The sequence below is a fragment of the Mus caroli genome, chromosome 3, assembly GCF_900094665.2.
Source record: "Mus caroli chromosome 3, CAROLI_EIJ_v1.1, whole genome shotgun sequence".
Taxonomy (NCBI): Eukaryota; Metazoa; Chordata; class Mammalia; order Rodentia; family Muridae; genus Mus; species Mus caroli.
In genome coordinates this window covers 89,545,012-89,556,509 of record NC_034572.1, presented here as the reverse complement: position 1 = coordinate 89,556,509, position 11,498 = coordinate 89,545,012, and the positions used below count along the sequence as shown (strand labels likewise).

The 11,498-nt window shown below is 41.1% G+C and overlaps 1 protein-coding gene across 6 annotated transcripts in view; it reads right to left on the bottom strand.

Moving 5' to 3' along the window:
- Positions 1 to 11,498, bottom strand: part of Arnt (aryl hydrocarbon receptor nuclear translocator) — a 56,003-nt gene that overhangs the window by 20,930 nt on the left and 23,575 nt on the right. For 4 of the 6 annotated variants that reach the window (XM_021157526.2, XM_021157527.2, XM_021157528.2 and 1 more), the window contains 4 exons: positions 10,589 to 10,633; positions 7,619 to 7,663; positions 4,092 to 4,305; positions 868 to 1,081 (listed from right to left, as the gene is read on the bottom strand). In XM_021157526.2, the coding sequence (XP_021013185.1) occupies positions 868 to 1,081; positions 4,092 to 4,305; positions 7,619 to 7,663; positions 10,589 to 10,633 (518 nt within the window). The remainder of the gene's footprint in view (positions 1 to 867; positions 1,082 to 4,091; positions 4,306 to 7,618; positions 7,664 to 10,588; positions 10,634 to 11,498) is intronic. The other 2 variants (XM_021157529.2, XM_021157530.2) reach the window with 1 other exon arrangement.

Sequence of the window (11,498 nt, the reverse complement as noted above, 5' to 3'; positions counted from 1 at the left end):
GGCACTCACTTTGTAGACCAGGCTGGCCTCGAACTCAGAAATCCACCTGCCTCTGCCTCCCGAGTGCTGGGATTAAAGGCGTGCGCCACCACGCCCAGCTTATTTCATGTTTATGAGTACATTGTAGTATCTTCAGACACACCAGAAGAAGGCATCAGATCCCATTCCAAATGGTTGTGAGCCACCATGTGGTTGCTGAGAATTGAACTCAAGACCTCTGAAAAAGCAGTCAGTGCTCTTAACCGCTGAGCCATCTCTCCAGCCCTAGTTTCTTCTATTTTAACTCCTAGTTATTTGTTTCCATTTTGTTACTTCCTATACAGTTGCTAAGAACAGGTGGCACTTATTCTCTAGCCAAACGATGGCTAAAGGACTGAGTCTCACCTAATGGTGGAGGGGAAATGACCTAATAGAGATACAGTGACAACAAACAAGTCCCTTATACACTGACCAACAACCTCTCCTCTATAAAATTCAATCTATTATCATAGAACCCAGCATAAAGCCACACACAAGTAGGTATGAAAAAATGTCAGGTGATAAATAAAATACAAGCATAGATAATTCTTTTGTTATGTGGAGACAGGGGAAAGACACTATTATACATTTTAATTTCCCTATTTTGTTTAAGATATTTAGATAGAAATGAACTTTTATAAGAACACAACCAATATGAAATATTTTCTAAGAATAAGCTACAGAGTAGATATTCTGCATGTGAATTAAAAACAATTATAGTCATTAAGGAAAAAAAATTTTAGAAGCTTTGCTAGATTCAACCAACCAATGTACAGGCTTAAATATCTTAACTACTTGAGTGAAATAAAGACTTTTTCCCCACGTATCTGCTGTCCAGCCAGCTCTCACCTGTTAGGGCATTTTCTGATGTAGAGAGCTGCTCTCGAAGTTTATCCACATCATCTGGGTGCACCTGATCATACAGTGTGCTCCCGAACCATTCAGACTGTGGCTGATTCAAAACGGGAGTCACTGAGTCAGAGACATACACCACCCGTCCAGTCTCACAGGAGACAATAAACAGAAAGCCATCTGCTGCCTCCAAGATCAAATGTTTCAGTTCCTGGTCAAGAAAATAAACCAAAGTTAATAGTGAACTCTGAAAAAACATACACAACTAGTCATGGGAAGCAGCAAGATCCTTGGGTACATATGCACTGCTCCACTAGGAATCACAGGCTTATACCATGATATAAGCCATGGGTTCCTACCCTAAATATCCACTGGCAAACTTTTTACAGTAAGTATTCCTGCAATTTCTCTAAGTTGCTATTTGTCTCTTTCTTAGCACTCAAAGGAGAATAAAAAGGCTTACACTAAATGATAAGACTTCTGGAGGGGGCAGGGGTTAGGGTTAGGAGCCTCTCATTTCCCCCCTTTCCACTCCAACTTATAAACACAAACATAGCCTCCCTCAACTTGTTCAGAATATGTTATTAAAGGATCTAGGTTTTAATGCTTAGGAAGTAACCATAAAAACATGAAGTGGGTTTGGTCTAATGCTGCTTGTGTTATAATGCTAATTTTGGTCACCCAAACTGGTTTTTGATTGATCAATAAAGAGCCAGATGGACAGGATGAAAGAGGCGGGACTTCTAGGTTCCCTGGGGTAAAACAAAGGGGAAAAAGAAAGGGCCACCCCAAAGGAGCCAGGGAAGCAAAGAAAATATAGATTTTAAAAGATATTAACCCAGGAATACCCAAGGGGAGTGTTTGCTGGCTTTGGGAGTTTTAGAAGTGCCCAGCCATTGAACTAGTCAAGGCATATCAAAATTAAGCTGGCACACGTCTTTCATTCACAAATCCAGAGAGCTCTTGGGTGGATGCTCACCAGGAGCCAAAGCAGTTTAACAAAGTCAGCACTACAAAAACCTAATTAGATCACTGTCATTTTGAGGGTAGATATAAGAATGGTAAGATGGGCGAGACCATATTTTACACCCTCTTGCTTTTCAATTATCCCTCTATCTTCACTGTAACCCACTACTTCTGTAATTGATGATTCAATTACATCCTCCTAATTGATGATAAGTCCCTTCTCCTGGATTCTCATCATTTTTTAAATTCAATCTCTCTACACAACCTGTTAATACTGCCCATGGAACCCTAGAAATTTCATTTTTGCTTAGCATCTTCTGAAACTCCATTCGTTTCTGCTTTATTTTCTACCCAGATTCTCTCCCCTTTGTTGGTATGTTACATGTAAACACTTCCTAGGTCCTATTCATCCTCTCTTCTTAGAAACCATACACATGCTTCCACATCACAAAACAAAATCCAAATCCACCCTGTACCTTCCCTCCATACCACCACACTCCTCCCCCACTTCCACGTATCACTGAATTGCAATGTAACTCAGATACCTTGACTGCTGGGACTACAGTAGTGGGTCACCATGGCCAGCACCTAATTCCTCTTCTATACCTATACTCTATCAGCCTTGTTACTGTTCCTGTTACAACGCTAGTTTTGAATTATTAGTTATCAATTTATATTATCTGATTCCACCAGTGACCTTTTTTCTTTTTAAATTCTTTGTATTTCTCATAGCGCAAGTACCTGGTTTGCCACAAAAGGAGCATGACTGGAGTTTAATAAATACCTGATGTATTCTGAGGACATGAATTGACTATTTCTATGTACATAGCTATTAAATGTACTCCATGGCTAGCAAACAGACTGCCCTATTTGGAAAATTTATCCCTTTCTCTCAAGAAGTATTCCTATAATCCTCAGACAGCAATGATGACATTCCATTAAGTGTCATTTCCTGTATTTTCTAAAACTTCCCACACTACTCACACATTTTATACGTCTACACTTACTTTAGACAGTCTCCTATATTACCATCTTATATGTGTATGTATCTATTCTAGACAGTCTCCTATATATATTGTATGTATCTATTCTAGACAGTCTCCTATATTACCATCTTATATGTGTATGTATCTATTTTAGACAGTCTCCTATGTTAACAGGCTGGCCTTGAGGAGAATGACTCCAACACTCAACCTCCTACTTGTGCCTCAGTGCTGAAAGACAGGTTATGAGCAACCATATCCAGTTACCATACACAACTGCATATAGTGTTGGGACCAAATTCAGGGCTTTGCATAGTCTAGGTATGAACAATCATATATGTCTTTTTATGTTTGAAACAGGGTCTTGCTATGTAGCTCTGGCTAGCCTGGACCTCTGTAGAAAAGGCTGGCCTTGGCTTCCTAAGTACTGGGATTAAAGGCATTCACCACTATGCCCTACCCAATCGTGGATTTTTAAGTGAAATGTAACTTGTCTTTCCTAGTCATTCTCAGTCAAGTCTAGAGAGACTAAATAAAGTTAGACATGCCACCACTGTATATCTATCACACACAAACTATTAACAAAGACGCCATCTCTTTTCTGCATGCCTCTTCCCATCATTTTTCACTTAGGTATCTTACTACTCACCCGTTTACTCTGTTCACATTTAGTTCTCTCTCCTGGCAATAGTGAGATAACTCTTAGATGGAGTTCCTGAATGATGGCAAGTATTTCTGCCCTTTCTGTTTTCCTCTTGATATATCAAGTGTAACAAAACATATCATGGAGCAACAGGGGTTGCTTAATACACTTCTCTCATCGTTAAGACTGAAAGTTGCTTCAAGGGTGAGGCAGATTTCTTCCATGCTCTAGAAATCTAACCCAAGGAACACTGATCCATGATTGTGGCAACCTCTCTGAGGACACACCCTTCTTTCACTTTCAGGCCATTTGTATGAGCCAAGTTCTAAAATACCTGACACCTTGCTAAATAAGTTCTCACAACTAAATTTATCTATTTCTCACTCCCCGAATACATGATCACTTATAGCCAAGGGCTGAAATTCACTCTTCTATATCTGATGTCTCCTGAAGAACCACTCTCCTGAAGCTGGACGTGGTGGCACATGTTTGCAATATACTGAGTTGGATGTCAGCCTGGGCTACATGAGACCATCCCCAAAACAAACAAGCAAGCAACCAAACAAAACCATTAAATTAGTCCAAAACTTTCAACAGATATACCCAGAGTCATTTTAAGATCCAGAGACCTGATCAGTGAGGAAAGATGGCTTGTAGGAGCCATCAGTAGATGTGTTGCCAGTTCCCCTCAAGGACTTCATGTGAGACACGGCCATGCGTAAGATGGTTAGCTTGTCTGGTTTTCGAGCCAGGGCACTACAGGTAGGTACCATGTCTGACAGTTCTGTGATGTAAGCTGTCATCTTGTTCCGTCGCCGCCGTTCTATTTCACTATGATTTTCCCTGCATAAAAAGAGAGAAAGAGGCTCCATTCTAGGCGGGCGGTCATATCTGGTCCTTGGTATCAGGAGAGTGATATGGATGCCTGGTCAGCTGCTGAAGGATGCAGTAACTTAGGTCTGATGATGTTCAAATCTCAGAAGCCAAGCAGGCCAACCTCATGCAGAGTAAGAATGAAACAAACTAACAAAGTCTAGACAAAGTACAAGTACATACTGCCTCTCCAATCAACCACTTCCATTAAATCACCACTTCAGAGTGAATAGTTTAAGAAATAATTAAAGCAAGGTGTTGGTGGAGCATGCCTTTAATCCCAGCACTCATGAGGCAGAAGCAGGCAGATGGATCACTGAGTTCTAAGCCAGCCTGGTCTACAAAGTGTCAGCAAGGGCAACACACAGAAACCCTGTCTCAGGGGTAAGGTTGGGAGTGAGTGTTTTTTTAAATGTTGATTTCACTCACTTAAGTTCCTAAGGGGATAAATCTCAGCTTCACTGACCACATGTTTTCTAGTTAAAACATTTGAAGGCTATAAAATAAAATGACCAACTTTTTAAGTAAATGAACCAGTAGCTTATGAAAGAAATAATAATATAAAGGCCAGAGCTGGTAGCAAATATTACAATTCAGCACCCGGAAGACTAAAAGCACAAGAGTTTTGGGTTTGAGGTCAGCCTGGGCTATACAGGGCAGCATGGACTACAAAGTGATACCCTGTCCCAAATATCCAAATGAGGCCAGGCATGCTGGCACATGCCTGTCTATAATCCCTGCAACTGGGAGGCTGAGGCAAGAGAATCACCATCAACTTCAAGGTGAGTTTGAAGCCAGCCTGGGCTACGAAGCAAGATGGATCTCAAAACTACCCAACGCCCCCTTTTTAAGGAAGAAGAAAAGCAGCAGCCACCTGGGCCTGGTAATTTAGCTCAGGTGTTGGAGTGCTTGTCTAGCAAGGCCAAGGCTCTGGGTCTGATCTCTAGCAGTCAGGAGAACCTGTGAGTCCAGCACTTGAATGGATAATTCCCTCTAACCTCCTTATCAAGCCTGGGTGCAGCCTGGAATACATAAGACTGCCTTTAAAACGAAGAAAGTGAAAGAGGGGGGGGGGGAGCCAGGGTGGTGGCACCCACCTTTAATTCCAGTACTCAGAGGTAGAGGCAGGGGGAATCTCTGAGTTCTAGAACAGCCAGCGCTACATAGTGAGATCTTATCCCAAAAAGAAAAAAGGAAAGAAAAAGAAGACATGATAGTGTAAATTCTTTTAGTATATTTTAGTATATTAAATGCTGCCTTGTCAAAGTTGCTTATGGCATTAAGATACAGAATTGGGGTATTTTGGAATTTTATTTGTTATACTAATGCACAAAATTCTTCTCTGGGTTTGGCAGTGCGCTGAACTTAAGAGAGTGCAGGTTATCATGTGGGTCCCCAGACTGGGCAAAAGGTATTGTGGGAAAAGGAGCAGCTGGGGAAAGGAACATCAAAAGCACGGAAAGAGAACCCGCATCTCACCAGGGTAACAAAGACCGAAAACATGAGGCAGGATTGCAATACAACTGTCAAAAGGAATAACCTAAGAGCTTACAAATGGAAACTCTGGAAAGCTGAAAGGCTCTTTGGGGTCTCCCACGAGGCTGCCTCGAAGGAACAGCTTGGCTTTACTGTCTTTATGTATCTCTCTCGCCACTTATGGATCTCTTCTGTAGAGAAAACCAACACCACAAGCCCTAACACTGACATCCTTGTGTTTAATGAGCCAAATGAAGCAAGAGTTAGCTGGCTTTCTCAGAGCTGCCCTCCTCCCCAGTGCAAGGCCTTCCAGTTCTCTGAAGGCTGGAAGCATAGCAGTAGCAACCCTGGGTTAACAGTCACAGAATGAATTTGTGGCCTAGCTTGAAGAAGTAACACAAGGGGACAGTAGTAAAGGTATTTTTATAATGATCCAGGTACACCAACTCAAAGGCCAGAGCAGGAAAGCACTATCTCTGTATCATGGACAATGCTCTAAAGAGAACTAAAACAGGTCCCTGAATGTAGCTCAGTGACTGTCACAGTGTCACCCACAACACACAAAGCTGGGAGTCCCTCAGAAGGAAATCTGCCTGTGGAGATGTTTATCTGGACATGACGGCACACCCCTGCAATCCAGCACCCGGGCAGAAGGACCAGGAAGTTAAGGCCTGCATAAAGTACATGAGACCCTGTCCTGAAGGAGAGGAAAAGAGGTCTCTTTTCAAAAGAAAAAAGAACCTACTTTATAGGTTAATATTTAGTTACTCTCAGACATTTTTTAAAAATCTACTCTTAATTTTAAAGTACCCATCTTCTTAGTATCTGACAAATTTCTGAGACTGAAGTCCAGAAAACTATGTGTGCATATACACACTGTGTGAGCATGCATGTGCATGCATGTCAAATCCAAAGGTCAACTTAACATGTCATTTTTAAGATATCCACTTCCCACGTTGTTTTCTGAGACAGCATCTCTCACGGGGACCCAGGGCTCTTCTCCTAAGCTAGTGCAGCTGCCCAGTGAGAGGTCTGCCCCTGCTTCCCTATTGTTCTAGAATCACAAACATGTGCAGTTATAAACCCACACCCTTCTATTCATTGCATTCCGAGGATCAAACTCTGGTAATCATACTTGCAAAGCAAGTATTTTACAGACTGAGCTATCTCTCCACCCTAGAAAATCCATCCTTTAAATAGTCATACCAAGGTAGCTAAAACTTTCCTCAGAAATTATAAGGATTCAATCAGTTCTACCATCATAGTAATCTAGACTGTGAATCAACATAGGGAAGTCAGAGTACGTGTCATGGCCTAAATACTGGGAACTGTGGTAATTACCGGTACTCTGATAGAGAGTATGTTCCTGTTAAGGCATCTATGGACACAACCACATGATTTCTAAATAATTTTCTGTGGAACTTAGTGATGAAGTAAAGAAAAAATAAAAATCTTAAGGATGAATAGTAATTTATAATTTATTCTTCCATCACCCCCGGCTAGGGTTTCTCTGTGTAGCCCTAGCTGTCTTAGAATTTCTTTGTAAACCAGGCTGGCCTCAATCTTACAGAACTCCACCTGCCTCTGCTTCCCAAATGCAGGGATCAAAAGAGTGAGCCACCATACCTGGCTTAATTCACCCACTTCCTGTTGGGGAAGCCAAAGTTCTTATTGTACCCCAACTTGTAAAACCTCATGTCCTCCTTTGCCACAGGTAAGAGAAAAATACAGAAAGGGAAAGAAAAGATGGGTTAGACAAAGGGTAAGAAGGCAGTATCTGCTTCATGCTAAACAACATAGCTCCTACCTGGCAAGTCTCTCTTTATCCGCAGAGCTCTGCTCATCATCCGACCTAAAAACAGAATTGATGAACTAAGCGAAAATTAAAATAAAAAGGAAGAAAAGAAAGAAGAAAAGGCAGATGAAAGTGAGGGAGGGAATATGAAATGCAAAATGGAAAGGAAAGAAAGGAAGAAATGAAATAGATACAGAAAAAGGGAGGAAAAGGCCATACAAGGAGGAACCTTGAGAATCTATAGAACTGTATTTTTTGTAACAAGTAACTTATAAGTCGAAAGTCAAGGACAATTAGAAACTAACATAATCTCAACACAAAAAAAAAACACTTTGTCAAACAATCTCTAGAGAAACCAAAGATACAGAGTGTGAACAAGAACCAACCAGGAAATTCAGAATTATCAAAATTATCATTCTTATAAACTGCTGCCAATCTGGGAAGAAACACTCATTCACATTCGCTATTGTATATTAGTGACTAGATTACAAGGCTTAAAACAAGGGATTAGAAATATAATTTCCTCACACACACACATTCACACACACAAATTATGACAAGATTTGTTTTTCCCATTGTAGTACTTAGTGTGTCTGTGTGCCACAGGTCAGAAGGCGACTGTGGGAGTTGGCTCTCTCCTTCCACCCTGTGAGAAAGAACCTGGGTTCTCAGGCTTGGAGTGAAAGTCATACACCGAGCCGTCTAGCTTGACATGATCACATGATAAAAACCAAGAGCATATTCTCTATCACTGACACACTCCTAATTTAATGAACTCTGGTCTAGGCATTTCTAAACATTAGCATTTCTTCTATGGTTTAACCAGTATGTCAATCCCTCCTCCCTTGAAGAAAGACAAAGGTTTTCACTAAACTCTTCCAGAAAAACAAAACACTTTAAGAATGGGGGCTAGGCATGATGGTGTGTGCCTCCGATCCTCGCACTTGAGGAGTTCAAGTCCAGATTGGTATACACAGAGATAGAGAGTTCCAGGATAACCAGGGCAATGTAGAAGGACTGGCTCAATACCCACCAAAAAGGGGAGAGAGAAGCAACTGAAAAAAAAAAAAAAAAAACAAGGGCTGGGCATGGTGGCACATGCCTTTAATCCCAGCATTTGGGAGGCAGAGGCAGGTGGATTTCTGAGCTCGAGGCCAGCCTGGTCTACAGAGTGAGTTCCAGGACAGCCAGGGCTACACAAAAACACAAAAACAAAAACAAACAAAAAAAACCAAAACAAGGTACTAGTTACCTCAGTATTATCAGTACTCATTTTAAGAGAGATAAGCCTCAAATAAATTACCTAGTAAGGTATATTAATAGTCCAAAAAGATGATGGGGCTGGAGAGATGAGGTAAGGATGAGATAATGAACATTGACTGCTCCTCCAGAGAAACTGGGTTCAATGTCCAGCAATTCATAACAGTCTCTAGCTCTAACTCTAGAAGACCTGATGCCCTCTTCTGTCCTCTATGAAGCATTATCTCAATCATCCCTTGTGAGCATGAGAACTGAGTGACAGGCCAGAGAGACTGTCTCACATAAACCAAAATAATAAAGCCAGACACGCAAATAAAATAACTTCCTAAGACTCTGCCTTAAAATGGATACAGCAGGAAGCAGGGACCTTGTAGTCCCAGCTACTGGTGATGATGAAATGGGAGAACTGCTTGAGCCTAGGGATTTGCAACGGAGTAAAACTTGAGCTTAATAATAATAGTAATAATAATAATAATTTTATCAATATATGTAAAAAATCCAATAAAATAGAAACTACAATCCTTACAATCTTGGCACTGGAAAGGCAGAGATAGGAGGATCCTATGGGCTCACTGAACAGCATCCTAGTCGACCTAGTGCAATCCAAGACAGAGAGGGGCTACATCTCAGGGTGGGGGGGGGGGACCCTGAGAAATGACACCTGGAGTGTCCTCTGTCCTCTCCATGCACATATATACACAAATGATCAGTAGAAAAAGAACAACTGGCTGTGGTGGTGTTCAACTTTAATACCAACAATCAGAAACAAAGGTAAAATTATTTTCTGCAAGTTCCAGGAAAGCCTGGCCTGGTGAGATTTTAACTCAAAAAAAAAAAGGGGAGTTAAAAGTACACACTGTTCTGGCACAGGATCTGAGTCTGATCCCCAGCATCCATGCTGGATAGCTTACAGCTGCCTGTAAATTCAACTCCAGAAAATCCTACATGCCTTCATATGCACATACTCACATTCAGGGACACAGGCTTATACTTGGAACCCAACATCTTGGCTCCCCAAGTATGCATGCACACTTAATGATAATAAATAAAGCATGCATGTGTATACGTGTACATCTGTATATATGTATGATCATGTACATGTAGACATCAACAGAAGCCAAAAGAGGATGTCAGGCTCCCTGGAGCTGGAGTTACAGGGAGTTGTGCATGCTAGAAACCAAATTCAGGTCCTCTGCCAGAGCAACAAGCACTTTTACCCATAGAGCCATCTCTCCAGCCCCATGACACCCTCCCCTCTTTTTAAAAGAGTAACTTACAGCAAGAATTTTCTAAAAGTAAAACCAGTATATGAGTTGAGATGATTACTCTTTAAAAAAAATTAAAACCAGTATATTTCATAATCTTCTGACAGTTACTTAAACAAATTTAAGTTTGGTATCCAGAATAAAAACTCATTTAAATGAATAAACCATTTTCTATAAAAGATTCTTCTGTATTTGTACAAATATGCCCAAGAAGTCTACAGTTTGTACTCCTGCAGATGCAATATACACATTACTAAAACTTGCATACATGAGAGAAACATTATGTTAACATATACCTAGCTTCAAGTCAACTGAACAGGCATAAATTCCAGGCTGTCTCATCTTTCAGAAGAGGAAGGAGACTAACCAGAGAAATTAACTCTCACCTAGATAAAATTTAAATCCAACATTTAGATTGCTTGATCCCATAACCAGGACAAGAATTCTAGTACATTACCTGGCAAACCGTTCTTTGTCATTACACATCTGGTCATCATCGCATCTGAAAAGAAAGGGCAGGGAAAAGATTAATTCAAACCCTTGTACTTATATCTACTCCGCTCTGAAATAAAAGCTAGAAATAAGTAAAACTACTCAACAGTGAAAGATAATGGACCAGCACCACAAAGCAGCGGACACTAATGGCATCTGAGAGAACACTGAGAGCCGATGAGTATCATTTCTCAGTGACCACACACAGAAAGATGGTATGATGAAAACATGAAATGTCTTGTGATTTCTCTAAAGTTGGGAATATATTTGGGGATTTGTTGGTTTTGGGGGGGTTGTTTTTTTGAGATGAGGTCAGCTATATAGCACTGGCTAGCCTGGCATTCACTCTCAACTTACAGACCCTTTGCCTCTGCCTCCCAATTGCTTATTACAGGTGTAAATCACTAAGCCTGACTTCGTTTGTTTTTTAATTGTAGCTTTAAAAAAACAAAAACAAAAACCAAAAAACCAATAGAACAGTGTGTGGGTATATTTTTCCTGTGTTCACTCTTCTGTGAAAAACAGGATCGTAAATATGGGTATTCATTTAATACCCATATTTTGATCCTGCTTTAAGCATGTGTCTGCAGTTCTTTAGGCCTACTTAGGCAGTTGAGGGAAAAGAACATTTGAGCCAGGTGTAGGAGGCTGGTCTGATCAATACAGCAACACTCCACAGGGAATGGGGGATGGAAAAGAGATAGCCAAAGCCTCCAAGGGTCAGGGACCATTGCATAAGAGGGGACAGAAACACTGAGTTAAGAGAAAGGGCAGACTGCCGGGCGTGGTGGCGCACGCCTTTAATCCCAGCACTCGGGAGGCAGAGGCAGGCGATTTCTGAGTTCGAGGCCAGCCTGGTCTACAAAGTGAGTTCC